At 37.0% G+C, this 21,137-nt stretch overlaps 1 protein-coding gene across 3 annotated transcripts in view; it reads right to left on the bottom strand.

The window, feature by feature from the left end:
- Window positions 1-21,137, bottom strand: part of JMJD1C (jumonji domain containing 1C) — a 320,032-nt gene that overhangs the window by 247,976 nt on the left and 50,919 nt on the right. For 2 of the 3 annotated variants that reach the window (XM_059170130.1, XM_059170131.1), the window contains exon 1: window positions 18,707-19,215. The exons of the other annotated variant lie outside the window; for it this stretch is intronic. In XM_059170130.1, coding sequence (XP_059026113.1) covers window positions 18,707-18,880 — 174 coding nt within the window. In that variant the 5' untranslated portion in view covers window positions 18,881-19,215. Of the gene's footprint in view, window positions 1-18,706; window positions 19,216-21,137 lie in introns of those variants that run through there. 3 annotated transcript variants of the gene reach the window in all.

Below are 21,137 nucleotides of genomic sequence, written 5' to 3'. Positions count from 1 at the left end.
CAGGACCCTGAGATCATGACCTGAGCCGAAGGCAGAGGCTTAACCCACTGAGCCACCCAGGTGCCCCTCTTTACAATATTTTCTTACAAACAACCTCTACGTAAGCTAAAAATATACATGGTGGGGGGTTGCCTGGATGGCTCAGCCTGTTGGGCGTCTGCCTTTAGCTAGGGTCATGATCCTGGGGTCCTGGGATGGAGTCCCACATCTGGCTCCCTTCTCAGTGGAGAGTCTGCTTCTCCCTCTCCCTCTGCCACTCTCACTGCTCATTCTCTCCCTCTCTCTCAAATAAATAAATAAAATCTTAAAAAAAAAAAAATATATATATATATATATACATACATACATACATACACACACACACACACACACACACACACAGGGGAAATGAGAGGGGTCATTAGTCCAAAAATTGTGCTTGGGGAAACAAATCAGTCATTTATAAAGTTATGTATTAATGACTTAGAGTATGTACACATACATTTAAAAATCAAAATATATAGTGTCTAAAAATTAAACCTACAAAAATACAAGAGCTACCTGAAGAAAATCACTGCAGAACTTTAAAAAAAAAAACAACAAAAAAAAACCTGAATAGGAAGAGGGATATTCCATCTTATTTGTATTACAGACTCAATAATGGAAAGGTATTTATTCTTACCAAATTTGTCTATAATGAAATTGTATACAGTTCCAAGCAAAATTACACCAGGATATTTGTGAGAGAAGAGGGGAAATGACAATTACAGAATTATTTTTAAATTAAATACAATAAAAACTGTCATATATGGAACCAAGTGGGATTTACTCCTGGAATACAAACATGATTTGACATATAGAAATTAATAAATGTAATGTACACTAAAGCAACAAAATGAAAGGAAAAACAACAGACATGATTATCTCAACTGATGTAGAAAAAGCATTTGACAAGGTTCAATAAACTTTTGTGACAAAAACACACAACAAACTAGGAATGGAAGAAAACTACCTCAACATAAAAGCCATACATGAACATTCTATAATTAATACCATACTCAACGGTAAAAGACTGCAAGCTTCTTTACTAAGATGAAAAACAAGGACGCTCACTTTTGCAACATGCTGAATATGGTATTGGCGTTACAGACAGAAAATTAGACAAGGAAAAAAAAGACAAAATTGGAAAGAAAAATTATCTGTTTGCAGATGACATGATCACATATGTAGAACACTCTAAATACTTCACATAAAGAGAAAAAACTGTTAGAATAAACGAATTCAACAAAGTTGCAGGATATGAAATCAACATATAAAAATCAGTTGCATTTTGGGGCACCTGGGTGGCTCAGTCAGTTATGTGCCTGACTCTTGATTCTGGCTCAGGTCATGATCTCAGGGTTGTCAGATTAAGCCCCGTGTTGGGCTCTGTGCTGGGGCATGGAGACTGCTTAAGATTCTTTCTCTCCCTCTCCCTCTGCCCCTTATTCCCACTCGCTCTCCAAAAGGGAAAAAAATATCAGTTGCATTTCTATATATTAACAATGAGGAATAGGAAAAGGAAATTAAGAAAAAAATTCCACTAACAACAGAATTAAGAAAGAATAAAATTCTTAAGAATTAACTAAAGAGGCAAAAGACTTACACACTGAAAGCTACAAAATGTTGCTGAAAAAAATTAAAGACATAATGGAAAAACATCTTGTGTTCAAAGGACTGGAAAACTTAATACTGTTAAGACAGTGATACTACCCAGAAGGATCTATAATATGATTTGATACAATATCAAAATTCCAAAAGCCATTTTTTTCAGAAACAGAAAAACCCTAAAATTCATATGGAATCTCAAGGGACCCAAAGAGACAAAACAATCTTGTAAATGAAGAATAAACTTGAGAGGACACACATTTTAAAATCCTGATTTTAAACTTACTACAAACCTAAAGCAATCAAAACAGTGTGGTAGTGGAATATAGACACATAGACCAATGAAATGGAAAAGAGAACCTGAAATAAATTCTCACATATCCTGTCAAATGATTCTTTGCCAAGGGTACCAAGACCATTCAATGAAAAAGACCAGTCTTTTCAACAAATGGTACTGGGAAAACCATACTACATGCAAAAGAATGAAGCTGGATCCTTGTCTTACTCTATGTTAAAAAATCATGGATCAAAGTACTAAACACAAGAACTAAAACTATAAAAAAAAAAAAAAAAAACAGCACACACAAGCTTCACGGTACAGGATTTGGCAGGGACTTCTTGAATAGGATACCAAAAGCACAGGCAACAAAAGAAAAAAGATAAATTGACTAGATGAAAATTAAAAACTTTTGTGCACCAAAGGACACTATCAAGAGTATGAAAAAATAACCCACAGAATGAGGAAATTGCAAAATCATTCTGATAAAGCATTAATATCCAGAATATATAAAGAATTCTATCAAAGAAAAACAATCCACCTAATTTAAAAATGAGCAAAAAAATCAGAATAAACATTTCTCCAAAGAGGATATACAAATGGCGAGTATACCTGAAAAGATGTTCAACATCACTAGTCATTAGGGAAATGCCAATCAAAACCATTTTACATCCATTAGGATAACTATTTAAACAAATACACAAAACGGCTCGGAAAAGAACAAGCGTTGATGAGGATGCTGAGAAACTAAAACCCACATACATTGCTAGTGGTGGTGTCGCTGCTAAAGAAAACAGTATGGTGGTTCCTCACAACACTAACAGAGAATCACCATCACAAGACCTAGCAACTCTCTTCTGAATTGAATTACAAGTATGGATTTGAAAAATATTTGTACATTAGTGTTCAGAGTGGCATTTTTCACAATAGCCAAAAGGTTTAACCTGAGTTGTCAAGTGTCCATCAACAGATGAATGGATAAAGAAAAAGGAGTATTTACATGCAAGAGAATATTATTCAGTCTTAACAATGAATGATATTATTCTAAAACACAAATAAACCTTAAAATATTATACTAAGTTGAATAAGTATTAGGTTCTTCTCCAGGTCCACTGATCACTAAAATATTACATACCTAGACCACAATAATCTGTTGCAGAAATATCATCAAGTGTCACTTTATAATCATACCTTTGGTCCTTAATGACTAAAAGTGAGTTCTTAATTTGCTGTAACAATATTCACTGTCTTTAATAAAAGTTGAAGGGGCACCTGGATGGCTCAGATGGTTAAGCACCTGCCTTGGGCTCAGGTCTTTGACCCAGGGTACTAGGATTGAGTTGGGTTCCCTGCTCGGTGGGGAGCCTGCTTCTCCCTCTCCCTGTGCCCTCGTGTGCTCTTTCTCTCCCAAATAAATAAATAAAATCTTTAAAAAGCAAAAGCTGGGGGCGCCTGGGTGGCTCAGTGGGTTAAGCCGCTGCCTTCGGCTCGGGTCATGATCTCAGGGTCCTGGGATCAAGTCCCGCATCGGGCTCTCTGCTCAGCGGGGAGCCTGCTTCTCTCTCTCTCTCTGCCTGCCTCTCCATCTACTTGTGATTTCTCTCTGTCAAATAAATAAATAAAATCTTAAAAAAAAAAAATAAAATAAAAAATAAAAAATAAATAAAAAAAAATAAAAAGCAAAAGCTGTATGCTACTTAATTCTCTTGTAGTTTCAGAAGTTTTTGTGAGGAAAAGTTTCCCTTCAAGAATAACATACTTAGGGGCCCCTGGGTGGCTCAGTGGGTTAAGCCTCTGCCTTCAGCTCAGGTCATGATCTCAGGGTCCTGGGATCGAGCCCCACATTGGGCTCTCTGCTCAGCAGGGAGCCTGCTTCCCCCTCTCTCTCTGCCTGCCTCTCTGCCTACTTGTAACATCTGTCTGTCAAATAAATAAATAAAATCCTAAAAAAAAAAAAGAATAACATACTTAATTATTTCATTATTTAATCCCTCATCAGGTACAAAATGTAAAGTAAAATGGTTTCCCATAAAAGATTCATTTTTGTATTAATACATAATAGATTCTGAATGTTAAGGCAATTACATATTCTAGGGAATAAGGAAAACACCATAAATATGATCTATAGTTTCAAAGAAACAGACCAAAATAATAGCATGGTGCCATTTAACACACTGGAACAGTTTACCAACTACACACTGTTTTAAAAGTTAAATATTGGGTGGTGGGGTTATGGACACTAGGGAGGATATGTGCTATGGTGAGTGCTGTGAAGTGTATAAACCTGGCGATTCACAGACCTGTACCCCTGGGGCTAATAATACATTATTTGTTTATTAAAAAAATTATGAAAAAAAAGTTAAATATCTTACCAAGTATTTATATTGCCTTGATGACAAGATTCAATCTTAGCAATGACAATTTAGGGAAGAAATAAAACCTACATCTGATATATACAAAGCCATTTTACATTAAATGGCAATGTATAACTTTATCCATACATCACTATGCTACTTGCTTCTTTGACATTCCTCTGAGCCTAAAGATGTTTTCTGAATCATAAAGCTAATAATTTTGACAGATGGATCAGATGTGTCCGCTCCTAAATGATAGTCTTTCATGAATTAGCCCACAGACTTCTCCTAGTTTCGAGAAATTCTGACATCTATTCTAGGAATATTGAGTTAGTTTCTACTGCATGTTCTACTGTTTCTACATTCTCTGGCATGTGATTGGGAAATCTTCTATGTTAAAAATACATAATGTTCACAGCAATGTGGTAACATAGCAAATACTGTAAGATATCTGAAATGATGATGAAGAAGCCAAATTCAACTACAACTTTAAGCACCTGCCATTATATCACCATACATAATTCTAACTAAAGAAATAATTAGGGGCACCGGGGTGGCTCAGTTGGTTAAGTATCTGCCTTCGGCTCAGGTCATGATCCCAGGGTCCTGGGATCAAGCCCTGTATTGGGCTCCCTGATCAGCGGGAAGCCTGCTACTCCCTCACCTACTCTCCCTGCTCTGTTCCCTCTCTCCCTGTCTGTCTCTCAGTCAAATAAATAAATAAAAATCTTAAAAGAAAAAAAAAAATTAGATGGCAGGTCGCTTCACTAAAAAGTTTTCAAGGGTAACCGAACCCATTCAAAGGGTTGGTTAGTAAGGTTAAAATACCTCGGGGCGCCTGGGTGACTCTGCTGGTTAGGCAGCTGGCTTCAGCTCAGGTCATGATCCCAGGGTCTGGGATTGAGCCCCACATCGGGCTCCTTGCTCAGCCAGAACCCTGCTTCTCTCTCTGCCTGCCACTCCCCCTGCTTGTGATTTCTCTCTCTCTCTCTCTCTGACAAAGAAACAAAATCTTTAAAAAAAAAAAAAAAAAAAAAAAAAAACCTCTTAATACTTATCCTTTTTTTTTTCACTCTAACTCTATCAGGGTATAAGCAGTTTTCTACAGGCTGCATGCAGCGGGATAGCACTGTTCTGACAGGTGATGGCATAACCTCTTGTATATCCTAACTCTTGAGTTTTAATTCTTTTTTTGTTTGTTTGGGGTTTTTTTTTTAGTTTTAATTCTTAATACAGTAAATGCCAATAGATAAAAACTACAAAAATAAAAGTTCTAATATTTAAGAGTTTAAAGGAATACTAATACTGAAAAGTTTTACACAAATAATGTCACATACTTTGCAGGCAGACTACCACTAATATATTGTCACTTGATATTCCAAACAGTGATAAACAAATCACTTTTGATGTGAACTACTTATGAGCTGTGCCTTAATTTCAAAAACAGTAAGATGTGGAATATGTGTATCTTAAAATCAAAGAAAATTAGTCCTTCCAGATTCATGAATACTGTGTAAAATGCTGTTAAATTGGATTTTGTCTTTCAAAAACAAATAAGACTAATAATACTATATATATAATTTGATTAGAAGTTGGTCTTCTCATTTGAGTCGGTTCATGCAACACCAAATACCATTTTTTTAATTTCAAGTTTTTATTTAACCCACTGAGCCACCCAGGCGCCCCTCCAGTTTTTATTTAAATTCAAATTAGTTAATATATATGGTAAAATTGGTTCATGTATAGAATTTAGTGATCTATCACTTACATGTAACACCTAGTGATCACAACAAATGTCCTCCTTAACAACCATCACTCATCCCCATTTAGCTCATCCCCAGTCCATCTCCCACTCTCAACCCTCAGTTTGTTCTGTATTGTTGAGTCTCTCATGGTTTGTTTCCTTCTTTCCTTTTTTTTCTTTTCCCTTTCCCATATGTTCACCTACCTTCTTTCCTAAATTCTACATGAGTGAGATTACATGGTATTTGTCTTTCTCTGACTTGTTTCATTTAGCATAATACACTCCAGTCCACCATGTCTTTGCAAATGGTAAGCGTTCATGCTTTTTGATGGCTGAGTAATATTCCATTGTATGTACACACACACACACACATATATAGCATCTCTTCTTTATTCATTCATCAATCAATGGACATTTGGGCTCTCTTCATAGTTTGGCTACTATTAATGCTGCTCTAAACATCAGGGTGCAGCATGTGTCCTTTCAAATCTGTATTTTTGTATCCTTTGGGTAAACACCTAGTGGTGCGATTACTGGGTAAGAGGGTAGTTCTATTTTTAACTTTAAGGAACCTCCACACTGTTTTCCAGAGTGGTTGACACTAGTTTGCATTCCCGCCAACAGTGTAAGAGGATTCTCCTTTCTCTGCATCCTTGTCAACATCTACTGTTTCCTGTGTTATTAATTTCAGCCATTCTGACAGGTGTGAGGTGGTATCTCATCATGGTTTTGATTTGTCTTTCCCTGATGAGTGTTGTTGAGCATCTTTTCATGTATCTGTTATTTATCTGGATATTTTCTTTGGAAAATTAACTGTTCATGTCTTCTACCCATTTCTTAACTGGACTATTTATTTGGGGGCTGTTGAGTTTGATAAGTTCTTTATAGATTTTGAATGCTAACCTTTTATCAGATATGTCATTTGCAAATATTTTCTCCCATTCTGTAGGTTATCTTCTAGTTTTGTTGATTGTTTCCTTAATTGTACAGAAGTTTTTGCCAAAGCAATTTTGAAAAAGAAACGAAATGCTGGAAGCATCACAATTCCAGACCTCAAGGTATATTACAAAGCTGTAATCATCAAGGCAGTTTGGTACCAGCACAAAAACAGAAATATAAATCAATGGAACAGAAAAGAAAACCCACAAAAGGACCCACAACCATATGGCCAACTAATCTTCCACAAAGAAGGAAATAGCAGCTAATGAAAAAATGTCTCTTCAACAAGTAGTGTTGGAAAAACTGGACAGCAACATGCAGAAGAATGAAACTGGACCACTTTCTCACATCATTCACAAAAGTAAATTCAAAATGGATGAAAGACTTAAATGTGAGACAGGAAACAACAAAAATCCTAGAGGAAAACAAAGGCAGCAACCTCTTTGACCTCAGCCATACTAACTTCTTATTAGATACGTCTCTGGAGGCAAGGGAAACAAAAGCAAAAATGAACTACTGGCTCTCTCAAGATAAAAAAGTAATACCATTTTTAAAAATAATAATGTGCTCATCAGTTTGACATCAGAAATTTCATCAGCAAATGAAATTTAGAAGTAAATATGAAATGCATTTTATGATTTCATAAACAGTTGTTTTATTAAGTTTTTAAATTCCAACAAGACTTCCACTTAACACCACGGAACAGTGTGCATAAGAGATTAGTTAATTTTAAATTTCAAAGGATGGGGCAAGACTGATGAGGTCTAAACACTAGGGTGATGATGTTTGGACTTTCTTGGAAAAGCAAAAGCGAGCTAATGGGAGACTCAGTGTGAGGAATCTGTCCACTGCACAGAATAGATTAGAAAAGGAAGAAACTTAAAAATAAAAAGACCACTTAATATGCGTGTAGGGCAATGTAAGTATAGACTATGGCAATACAAACTGGGGAGAAAAAACACAGAAGTGGGAGTAGGGAAGATTGCAATTTAAAGGAAGAAATTAGCAGAACACCATAAATACCTACTTCGTTGATGTTGAACAAGCAGAGGGAGTGACAAGCAGAGGGGGAGAGAGAAGTGAAAGATCAAAGTGAATGAAAGTTTTAAAGCCAGTATGAGACCACTTCAAGTCTCAAAAGGAACACTAATTTCACAGGAAGATAATAAACAAACACTTTAGGAACATTATATCATACTCAAAGGTGGGACATTCATATAAATTCATCAAAAAAGAAAGTAGATGGGTGCCTGGGTGGCTCAGTTGGTTAAGCATCTGCCTTCAGCTCAGGTCATAATCTTGGGGTCCTGGGATGGAGCTCTGCTCAGTGAGGAGCCTGCTTCTCCCTCTCCCTCTGCCACTTCCCCTACTTTAGTGTTCCCCCTCAAATAAATAAATAAAAATCTTGTTTAAAAAGGAGGAGGAGGGGCGCCTGGGTGGCTCAGTGGGTTAAGCCGCTGCCTTCGGCTCAGGTCATGATCTCAGGGTCCTGGGATCGAGTCCCGCATCGGGCTCTCTGCTCAGCAGGGAGCCTGCTTCCCTTCCTCTCTCTCTGCCTGCCTCTCTGCCTACTTGTGATCTCTCTCTGTCAAATAAATAAATAAAATCTTTAAAAAAAAAAAAATAAAAAAAAATAAAAAAAATAAAAAGGAGGAGGAGGTGGAGGTAGAGATGGTGGATTCAAACTGAAGGCCAATGCTTAAGCTGCAGACTTGTGACTAATGATGCAACAAGTACCAATAAATTCTAAAGAGAATAACAAGAGTAAAAAAAAGAGAGAGAGACAAAAGAAAACAGTAAACAAAGGACTGGATCTCTAATACTAAATTAAGAAGCTGGGAGAAACTTTAATCAGGAAAGGAAGAAACCCCCAAGGGACCTGAATCATTAGGCTAACAAAAATCATAATAGAGCAAAGTTCAGGGAGAATTTTTTTTTTTAGAAGATTTTATTTTTAAGTAATCTCTACACCTAGCACAGGGCTTGAACCCACAACCCCAAGATCAAGTGTCACATGCTCTATGGACAGAGTCAGCTGGGCACCCCAAGGAGAATATTTATTACAGCAATAGAAGAGACCTGGTTTTTTGTTTTTTGTTGTTGTTACTTTGAAAATCTGTGAATTACTTATCTTTTTTTTAAAGATTTTATTTATTTATTTGACAGAGAGAGAGAGAAAGAGAGATGTTGAACAAGCAGAGGGAGTAGCAAGCAGAGGGAGAGAGAGAAGCAGGCTCCAGCTGAGCAAGGAGCCAAATGCAAGACTCAATCCCAGGACCCTGCGATCATGACCTAGGCCGAAGGCATCATTTATAGTAGTAGTATTTCAGACCTTTTCATCAGTTTAAACCATAGAGTATTTTCATCAAAAAGTCAAGTGTATGAGAAAATATATATTCAATCATCTCAAGGCCTAATATTGTAGCCTTGGAATATTTATTCTACCACAATTTCTACAATCACAAAAATTCAAATCTTACGAACTCATCTTGATCATCTAAAAAAAAAACACTAAATAGAAATCACATTACTTTAGTACAGAATTGTGGTCCATATAATACAATACAAAAGGTATATCATAATGAAAAATTTCATTAGCTCAGAATTAGGAGCTTTGGGGAGGAATCTGAAATTGATTTCTGCCTAATAAACACTTTATCCCAGGACATTCCGGATAGAAATTGTTAAAAGCACAACTCTAGAGTTAGAGAACAGAAAAAACTCTGAATCTAGACTAATTCCATTCACTGACTAGGATAAATGAGAAAACTGAGACCCAAACTATATAAATCAAGTGAAATGTTAAAAGTACTTTTGAGAAATACCTCACTGAAACTTAAGGTCTCTTATGGTGATCAGTAACGTGTATTTATATGTACTTACACACAATTCCTATTTTTTCAAACTAATTTCAAAAGACATTCTATTAAGACCATTTTGTTGGGCTGATTTGAATAAATATAGATGGAATACTGTACCTAAAATTTGTAATGTATTAAAAAATATGCAATCCAAAACATTTATTAATTCTAAAAAGGTCTACCAGCCAATAAACCCCAAAAGTTAGATTTCACTGTATTCATACTTTTTAATAAGAGGTATAAGCATTTGTCTACCCTGCTCAAATATAACACAAAATCCTGTAAGACTCCCAGTTCCAACTGATTAAGAAATGTGGACTGGACTGTGTTCTATCTCAAAACTTTAAGCCCTATGTCTAACCAAACAGTAAAAGGATAACATGCTGTTTTCTACTAATTAACCACTTATTCCATAATTAAATCAATAGGTCCTACATTATAAAATAAACATAAGATTTTCATCTATGGATTTACTAGAATAATTTTATTACATAGCTACAAAATAAAAAATTCTACGTGAAAAGACTCCATCCAATTAGATAATTTATATTTTAGTAAACAATCTTAAAGGGCAAATTATGTAATCCTCAACGATTTATCACATTAGGAACTTTTTATCAAAAAAATAGTAAGTTTGTCAAAAACTTACATTGAAAACAACTGTTTAACTGAACATCACGCAAAAATATAATCACTGTCAATTTTTTTTCTTGAAACAAATTAAAATTAGTAACTTCTATTACCATTAAATCACCACCATTAAAAAAAATCAGAATAGGGGTATCTGGGTGGCTAAATAAGTTGTCTAACTCTTGATTTCCGCTCAGGTCATGAACTCAGGGTAATTAAACTAAGCCCCATGTAGGATTCCATGCTGCATTTGGAGCCTGCCTAAGATTCTTTCTCCTTTGAAAGTTAAAAAAAAAAAAAAAAAGATTCTCTCTCCCCTTCTGCCCCTCCCACGCATGCACTTGCTCTAAAATAAATAAAAATGAATTTAAAAGATCAGTGTTAATTTTTAAATAACAATACCTCATCCTAAACCCTTCCAACTAGATGGGTTTTGGAGTTCAAAATTTAATTTTATAAAGTTACATAGGGCATATTATAGTACGAGTTGAATATGGTGACACAGTGCATATATCACATGTATGTAAAAGTACCTACATTGTATGTGGAGTTTAGAGCAGCATCCTAAAATTAAGCACATTAATATTTCTCTCACAAAACAAGATTATTCAGTTCATATTAGATTTTACTTTTTAAAAAGTTCATTTAGTCAGGTTTTCCCAGTGAATCATTAAAAATATTCTGTTAGTACAAAAGAATCTGAGTTTCAGAACTGCGGATAAAGAAGAGTATACTGATAGATATTCATCTGGCCAACAATAACACAGAGTAGAAACATACAACATTTATGGTATATAACCTAAAAACTAAAAGTTAATTTCTTGTTTATTTCTTTTTTTTTTTTTTATTTTATTTATTTGTCAGAGAGAGAAAGTGAGAGTGTGAGCACAAGCAGGGAGAACAGCAGGCAGAGGGAGAAGCAGGCTCCCTGCTGAGCAAGGAGCCCAATGTGGAGGCTCAATCCCAGGACCCTGGGATCATGACCTGAGCCAAAAGCAGACGCTTAACTGACTGAGTCAACCAGGTGTCCCAATTTCTTGTTAATTTACTAAAGATTCCTTTTTCCTGAAATTTTTTTTTCTTTTTTCAATTTTCCTTCTTACTTTCCTTTCCTTTCCTTTTCCTCCCTCCTTCCTTCCTTCCTTCTTTCTTTCTATTTTTTTAAACTTCATTTGGCATGCCTGAGTGGCTCAGTGGGTTAAGAGTCAGCCTTCGGCTCAAGTCATGATCCCCAGCGCCTGGGATCAAGCCCCACTTTGGGCTCCTTGCTCAGCGGGGAGCCAGCTTCTCCCTCTGCCTGCTTTTCACCCTGCTTGTGTGCTCTGTCTCTCTGACAAATAATAAATAAAATCTTTTTTAAAAAATAGAAAAAAATTTTATTTGTTTATCTGAGAGAGAGAGAGAATGCACGAGCATACAACACACAATCAGAGGAGAGGAAGAGGGAGAAAGAGACTCCCTTGCTGAGCAAGGAGCCTGACACGGGGCTCAATCCCAGGACTCTTGGGATCAATGACTGGAGCTGAAGGCAGACATGCAACCGACTGAGCCACCTAGGTACCCCCTGAAATTTCTTTTTAACTACAAGGGGATTATAGATTCTTTCTGACATAAAAATTCAAATGTTATTTCTAATTTTCAATTATTCAGAAAATTAGGTATCTGTATGTCCTACATGCATTAAAACAATTCTTCAAAGGTTTGGGATACATCAAGACACAAAGCAGAATATATCATCTTCCCTGAAAATCAACACTGAAGTTAATGACAAAGGTCTAAATATCAAATACCAAATAACAAAGAAGATAAGAATGTCATGAAAATACCCCTTACATGTGCTTTTCCAAAAAATGGAACAGAATATCACCACATATATCAGTTAAAATGCTTTTAGTTCCACAGAAAAAAAAACGACACAAAGAGACATAAAATAAATTTACTCTTCCAAAATGAAAAATCCCACAGGTAAAAAATCCAACAGTATATTTAGGCTTCAGAAAACAATTTCATCTCCTTGTCAGCTTTGTCCTCAAATTGGCTGACCTTAAAGAATGGAAATAGCTGTGGCAATTTCAGCATCACACACACACACACAATACTGTACTTGACTTCATTCTGATTGTACCTAATTAGTTAGGGCCTATCCTTACCCATCAATGTAGCCAAGGAATTCAACCACCTGATTATCTAAGGAATACCATGGCCCACAGTTTAGTCAAACACATAATAGATACTGGGGAAATAACTGCCAAGATACACAACGCCACAAAAGAGAAAAAAAAAAGATACTCAGGGCGCCTGGGTGGCTCAGTGGGTTAAGCCGCTGCCTTCGGCTCAGGTCATGATCTCAGGGTCCTGGGATCGAGTCCCACATCGGGCTCTCTGCTCAGCAGGGAGCCTGTTTCCTCCTCTCTCTCTCTGCCTGCCTCTCTGCCTACTTGTGATCTCTCTCTGTCAAATAAATAAATAAAATCTTTAAAAAAAAAATAAAAAAAAAAAATAAAAATAAAAAAAAAAATAAAAAAAAAATAATAATAATATAAAAAAAAAAAAAAAAAAAAGATACTCAAAATTTATAGTAAATGGTAGTAGGTGATGGTTATTATTGAGATGGTTAGTATAAAGTATTCATGGAACTTATGACATTCATTTATCATTCCATGAACATTTATTAAATACCTAAGAGTAAATACTAGATGCTGTACTAAACACATGAGGGGACAGAAAATGAGTATGAGTTTGAGAGTTGAAGACCTTCTTTGTACGTAACTTGAAATTGACAAAAGATAATAAATGTATAAACATAGCCTATATGCTTTCAATTACATTGAAATATCGGGACATTTTTACTTTCAAATGCAATGATACCATTATATGAAGGTAAGAACAGAGTTCTCATGGTAAAATGTCCTTTGTCCAATAAAATTAAAAAATTTAAATTTTAAATAAATTTTAAAATTCTCTATTTAAATTAATGGAACCAAATTATGTGCCAGAATATATGTATGACAGGTCAAAAGGAGGAAAAAAAATACCTCTTTTATTTAATTAATTTTACACAGAACATACAAATGACACCATTTATGGGGTGATTACCTTCTTTTAAAACAAGCTAAGCTAGTCATTAAAACTGAAATGGACAATTTATAAGGTACCACTATAGCCACTACTGACAGCTACAATTTACATACTCCTCTTACTATACCATAGTCTTTTGGGACCAATAACAACAATTCAAGAGAGGAGAAAAAAATAGTCTATGTACTCAAATCAGACATAAGTCCTCCTACCTATCAGCTAACCAATTTTCCTAATAGTTAACTCATCCAGGTCATACTGAGCAATGAAGTAAAAATCATTCATTTATTCATTGTAAACAGATCAGAAATTAGCACTATCAATACTGCAAGAACATTATAAATTTCAGACTTACCTAAGACTTACCCTAACAAAATTTATAAGGGTATCAAATGTTACCAATTCAACATGAAACTTGAATGAAAAGATAGCTGAACAAAATCATACTAGGATTAAAACTGGAAAAGGCCTCCTTATACACAAAATCACAGGTCACCTTAAATTTCCTAAATATGAAAATTTTCTTTATATTTAAGACTCGTAAGATCTGCAAAATAACTTCTATCTGCAGGTACAGTTTAGAACAGTTTAAAATCTTGTCACTAAGTGACCACCAGAAAATCCCCCAACAAACAAGCAAAGTATGTGTTTGGTGTGTGAAACAAAATATAATTTTAGGGTAATGAAAAATCTGACATTAAAAAAATATATATACACTTTAAACAGAGTTAGCTTGAAACAATGATGCAATCACCCTAAGCATCAAGGTTAGTGCAAAGATGTCTAGATGGCTGGATAAATAAGTAAACAAAGGGTTACAGGTTATGGATGGGAGTAAAACAAGCAAACAATAAGTCAATTTTTTCTCTTTTATTAGTATGACAATATTATTCGAAGATGAGTATTATGCAACAGTACTTCTCAACAGACAGCTTCCCTTCTATAATGGTATCAGTCTTGCAGAAAATTCTTTAAAAAGTAGGGTAGTGATAACAATCAAAATGTATACCAAAGCAAGAAACTCTTTTTTTTTTTTAAGATTTTATTTATGTATTTGTGAGAAAGAGAGAAAGCCCAAGCAGGGGTAAGGGCAGAGGGAGAAGCAGGCTCCCCGGCTGAGCAAGGAGCCCAATGTGGGACTCGATCTCAGGACCCTGGGATTACGACCTGACCTGAAGGCAGATGCTAAACCAACTGAGCCTCCCAGGGGTCCCAGCAAGAAACTTTCTAAATAATGAGGTAAAAACAAAAACAAAAACAAACAAAACAAAAAAACAACAACAACAAAATCAATATTCTGAGGACTCACAATATACTTCATGTATTTCAACTTCAACAAACTGGTCCTACTGAAAATAAAAAACAGTCAGATAAAGTCTTTTGTTGGTTAATGTAATTCCAATACAGATAACCGAAAAGGTTTACAAGGCATTTTTTAAAAACCACCAAAAATTATGTAAAATTATTCAAGCATAGTCCAGTAAAAATTCTATCAATTAAATTCATTTATTCTAAAGATCAGATAGCGATATTATCACTAAAACTCCTGGCATGAAAAAATACAACTAATTTTAGTCTTAATTTATTTGTATGAAATTATTTATGTTCACAGTGTAAAAGAATATTTTTGCTACCTTGGTATGGTGGGCAGAATAATGCCATTCCAAAGATGCTCATGTCCTACACCATGAAATCTGTGCCAACACTACATTAGATGGCAAAGGAGAATTAAGATTCAGATGGAATCAAGGTTGTTAATTAGCAGACAAGATTATTTTTTATTATTGTGGTGAACCTAATATGATCGCGAGGGCACTTAAAAAGTGGAAGTGAGAAGCAAGAAAATCAGAGTGAAAGGTGCCTAGAGCAAGGAATGTGGGATACTTCTTAAAGTCAGAAGAGGAAAAGACATGTATGCTATCTAGAACCTTCAGAAAAGAACACAGTTCTATCTTCTCTCGATTTTAGTCCACTGGGTGCCATGTTAGACTTGTCATCTCCGGAACTATAAATAATCAATTTGTATTATTTAAAACACTACTCTGTATTTACAGCAGTGAAAGAACATTAATACACATAGCAACTCTTCATATATAAGATCAAAAATAACTGATTAACTTTTGAGATAAAGTATTCCCAAAACTATTTTTTTAACATTTTATTTATTTTATTTTAAAACAAAGAGAGATAGTGAGAGAGCGAACACAAGCACAGGGGAGCTGGTGAGAGAAAACCAAGTTCCCCGCTGAGGAAGGAGCCTCAGATATGGGGCTCAATCCCAGGATGCTGGGATCATGACCTGAGCAGAAGGCAGACCCCTAACAACTGAGCCACCCAGGTGCCCAACCCTAAACTATTTTCAAGTTCTTATAGTTATTCTTTCAAATCATGGGCCATAAAAACATAAAACTAAGATTTCTAATACATTCGCAGACTCTAAGTTACATATATTTAACTTAAAAAAAAAAAAAAGCAAAAACAAAAACACGGGATGCCTGGGGGGCTCAGTCGTTAAGTGTCTGTCTTCCCCCCATGTCCTGAGAAGGAGTCCTGCATGCTCCCTGCTCAGCGGGAAGCCTGCTTCTCCCTCTCCCACTCCCCCTGCTTGTGTCCCCTCTCTCTCTCTCTCTCTATCAAATAAAGAAATAAAATCTTAAAAAGGAAGTTGATCTGTATTTTTAAAAGAACACAAAAATACCCTGTTTAAACTAGCATTTTTCATGTAATTCATAAAGCTCTTTAAAGTTTATTCTTCAATAACAAAAGTCTAAAAGGGATGCCCGGCTGGCTAAGTCAGTGAAGCATGCAACTCCTGATCTCAGGGTTATGAGTTCAAGCACCACCTTGGGTGTAGAGACTGCTTAAAAGTAAAATCTTAAAAAAAATTCTAGAAGGAGAATTATAGTATATTGATGCTAACCTGACCCATGTTTCATTTCATTTAATTTAGGGAATATAAAAGGAAAAAAAAGGAAAATGTAAGAACGCTTGGGAATAACTCTAAAACTGTAGGTTCTAGGCTGAAAAAACACAAGTTATACCACATAAAAATTTTTTCAAATAAAGACTTGTAGACAAAGGAAAACTGCTGGAGGGGCATCTGGCTGGTTTTTTAGTCCCAAGAGCAAGCACCCCTTGATCCTGGGGGTGTGAGTTCGAGCTCGACAATGGGTGTAAAGAATGCTTAAATAAAATTAATTTTTTAAAAAAAGGAGAAACTGCTAGAGGTTCACATAGTTATGGTTCAAAATGCATTTTTATATAAAATTTGTATATGGTAAAAAGCAACTATTAAGGACACAATTCAACAAGTTTTAATACATACACCCTTGTAACTGTCAAGATACAAAACACTTCCATCACCTGAGAAAATTCATCCCTGTTCTTTCTAGTCCCTACCACCATCCACATATACTTTTCATTTTTAAATACCCAGCTTAATATTTTGCCTTTTACAAATGTGATAAACATAAATCCATTCTTTATATCATTTAAATTTCCATGCAAGAAAGTTGTTAATATATTTAACTGATAACTTGAGTGTCATGAGTGATACTCATAATTTAAAACTACATTTCCTTAATTTTCATTAACCTATTAAAATCAAATGCTGTGGAAAACAAAATATCATTCCAGGTTTGCTCCAAAGTAATTTTAAAATGCTAAGTCATAATCCAACTAGCTTCCACATGAAAGCCAAGACATTATTGTATCATAGTAAAAGGAAGAGAGAGAAACTCAGGACATGCCTTTTACACAAAAAGGTTACCAAATTGACACAGTCTACAGAAGCATTAAGACAAGAAATTTTTTTAAAGATTTGCTTTTTCTTCTTTACAGTGAAAATAACCAAGCAAAATCTTCAAAATTAGCCTTTTTCTGCTTATTTCCTATTAGAAATACCTATTAGCAAAACAAGCCCATTTTGCAATGTCAAGTCAACATTACTACACACCCAGTGAAACCATACCAATGAGTACAGTCATGAAACAGGGGTTCACAAAAGCAGTCAGAAACCAAGAAAAATATTAAAATAGATATGCACATGTATAGATAGATATTAAAGTATATTTGAAAATGTAAACTCACAGATATACAAAAGGAAAGAAAATATTACCGTGTTTGAAGTTTTCAGTAAAAAATTAAATACCCCGAGGCACTACCAATAAATTTCGTGGATTATATACTCCCAAATCAACCTGGCGAAGACTAGTCAATGACTACTCTGCCCCTTCCAACCTGTCCCCAAGGGAAAATGTGCGTGGAACCCTATCAAGAGCATATCCCTTCTTGATATGGTGCACATTCCCACATTACTGAAAGAAAATATTGGCAGTATCATATGAAAGGAAAAGAAAGCAAAGAAAAAGACCCTTAATGTTCGGCAGGGCATAACATTTTAATTTATAATATTTCTTGTTTCATTTAAAATTGTATATGATTTTAAAAATACTATTCACTTTCTAAAAAACCACAACCCCACAGAAAAACAAATGGGAGGAAGAATGGGAGGGGTTAATTTCTATGACCCTTCAAATAAAAAAATTTCATTTTCATCATTTCCAGTTAGAATTACAAGCATCTGTTTAAAGAAAAAAAAAAAAAAAAAAAAAAAAGGCTGCATCAAGATGCCACCACTCACACAGCCTTTGCCTGGGAAATGCACACGAATCCCAGGACTGCCTGAAACACCACAGAGGTGTCTCTTTGCTTTTCTCCCTCCCCTTCACCAACCTTACTGCCTAAGTTTTAATTCTCTAACCCCTGGAATAGTGAGACTTTTTCAAGGAAAGAGATGTTGGTGAAGATGGCCCCCTACCGCCACCAGTGGTGTGTGTTCTGTCCGCCACCCCCCACCTGCCCCAGCGGCACTGGCTCACAGCCCCGCCTTTCGGCAAGGTCTCCACGGCCACCGCAGGGGCGCTGACCCCCTCCCAGACGGCGGCCAAGGGGCCTGGAGGGGCCCGGGGAGAAGCCCAGGAGTCCTGCTCTGGCACCGCTCCACGGGGGAAACTACTCAGGAGGACGTGGGAGCTCCCAGCAGGGGATGAGGGCAAAGCAGCGGACCGTTCCAAAGAGGGGCGTGACCGCCAGCTGGCCCGGCTGCGCGAGGTGCCAGAGGTAACCAGACAAGGTGCTGCCGGAGACAAGCAGTGTGGGTGCGGGTTGGGAGATTGAGGGGCACTCGCTCTCTTACCGCCAGGTCCGGATTGCGGCTGTCCCTGTGTGACACAGCTCGGATGACCCCCGCTCGCCAGCCCCGCCAGCAGCGTCCACTCTCTCGGCGCTCGGGCCGAGCCTCCTCGCCGACAGCCACGCACAGGAACCGCTTCCCCACCAGTTCCAGTCGCGTCTCCACCGCCATAGCCATCACTGCTGAAGCAGCTGCTGCCTCCTCCACCGCAGGGGAACCAGTGAAACCCTGTTCCTACTGGCAGCCCATGCGAAGGAGAGCGGACTGGGGGTCGGCTGCAGCCCCGCGAGCAAGCGAGCGCGGACTGGGGGGCGCACCGGACGCTCTGCCCAGAAGGGCACAGCGACCTCGGTCACTCACAGTCCTCAACACTCCCCCAGACTCCCCGTCCAGCAGCCTCTCTGACTGTAGCTACAGACACACACGTACACATACACACACAAACTGACAGAAATCCCCACACCCCTGTCGCCGTCGGAGGCCCTGAGGCAACCCTGGCCGCTGCCGCTACCTCACGGTGGACAGTACTACTCCGCCTCCCCATCCACTCGCAGGCTAGAGCGCCGAGCGTCTCCTTCCGCCGGCGCGGGCGGGGGCAGGGAGCCACGGGAAAGGGTCGGAGGAACCACCACAGACGGAAAGTAGTACCTGACGACGCTGCCAAGGGGGCTGTGGGGCCAGCCAGGCTAAGAAATAAGGAGCAGCGTGGGATAAAGGAATGCTCTCCCTTGGTAACACTATTTAGAGTATTTGAGGGTCACCTCTCTATTCGCCGCTCCCTCAGAAGTATATGTGGGGGGGGGGGGGCGCTGAGGCGAAAGTGAAGCATCCTGGTTCCACCCTGGGTCACAAAATAAACTCCAGGTTAAACCCTGCATCTCTGAAGCTATGTTTTTCAGAACACATAGTGCCCGCCACCCGAATTAGTCCAAATTTCACCTGAAACAACAGTCCCAGCAGCAAATCAGAGCAACGCTTTCCACTAAAAACAAAGCAGAGCAAGACTTTCCACTGAAAACAGTCACTGCAGAACAGTACATGACTCCAAACGAAAATGAGGAAAACACTGTCATCCTTTCATTCTTCCTGCTTGCAACGATATCAATTGCATGTTTCAACTTTGCTTCAGAGATTTATACCTCCCTATTGCTTTGTTGTAAGAAATGTCAAAAGCTCTGTTGAGGGCTTCTGTCAGTGTCCCTAAAATCTAGTTTCTGGGCCAATCTGAGTACTTTCAGTACTAGTACATTCCTCAAACTCTCTCGTCGTATAAAAACAGGGCTAAAGGCTCCAGATTCCGTTATTAGAGAATATCATGGAAAGAAAGGGTTTTTAGCCAATCACAATTCAGTAAAATAAGTAATGTTTACTTTCCATCCAACCACAACAGGGCTTTGTATTGCCTACACCTACAGATCTCAAATTTGGAATGATTACTCCTTACTTGATCCAATTTTCGAATTCTTCTAAATCAAACCTAATTTTTACATGTCTGTGAGCAGTTCAATTTCAGACATATATTATAGTGTTTTTAAAAGGTAGTTTTAAAAATCCCAGTCCCGTGTTGTTTTGTTTTTCAGAGCCACTAATGACCATAATCAACTCCAAAAATCTTTCTAGCCTAATAAAAACGTATTCTAAATTTTGGTTTCTAAAAAAATAAATAAATAAATTTTGGTTTCTTAGAGATTTTCCTAAACCTCTACTCCAAAAAAATTACCTTTTAAAAAATTATTATTATTTTGAGAGTGGCGGGTAAGGAAGGAGAGAGTATCTTAGGCAGGCTCCACGTCCAGGGTAGAATCAACTGCACACTCATCTCATGACCTAAGCCAAAATCGAGAGTGGGTCACTTAACCGACTGAGCCTGCCAGGCACCCCCACCCAAATATTATCTTTTAAAGGAGTTTACACTAGTAATCTGAATATTTAAAATAAACTTGAGGTTTTTATCTTTCTTAGAACACCCAAGACAACCCAAGTTGTCTTAAGTAGGAAAAACGTGATCACTGCAAATAGGTTATAAAAGAAAATAACAAGGAGGACAGATTTTAATCATCATGATCTAATTTTGCTGAAGAGCAAATAGGAAATTGTAATAGATAAAGGAAAACCATGTCCAGAAATGCATATTGGCAAGTTCAGAAAAAAATTTAATTTCACTTATGCAATTTTATTTCCAGCCCCACTCTTTCAGTGCATACTTAAATCATCTTGAGATCTACAGAATAAGATTCCTAAAAAACTCAACTTGAATTAAGAAACCAGTAAAATAATCTGCTGAAAATATGGAAGAAGAAAAAAATAAGATCTGCATTGATACCAAGTTATCAGTGATTTGCTTTGTCATCTTGAGTACCACACAATTGTTACAGAAATTGCCCGCTTCCTAGTCTCAGTAATATTCTAGGACCAAGTAAGAAAATATAGTCGC

The sequence above is a fragment of the Mustela lutreola genome, chromosome 4 (assembly GCF_030435805.1).
Source record: "Mustela lutreola isolate mMusLut2 chromosome 4, mMusLut2.pri, whole genome shotgun sequence".
Taxonomy (NCBI): Eukaryota; Metazoa; Chordata; class Mammalia; order Carnivora; family Mustelidae; genus Mustela; species Mustela lutreola.
This window is presented reverse-complemented; position numbering and strand designations above follow the sequence as displayed.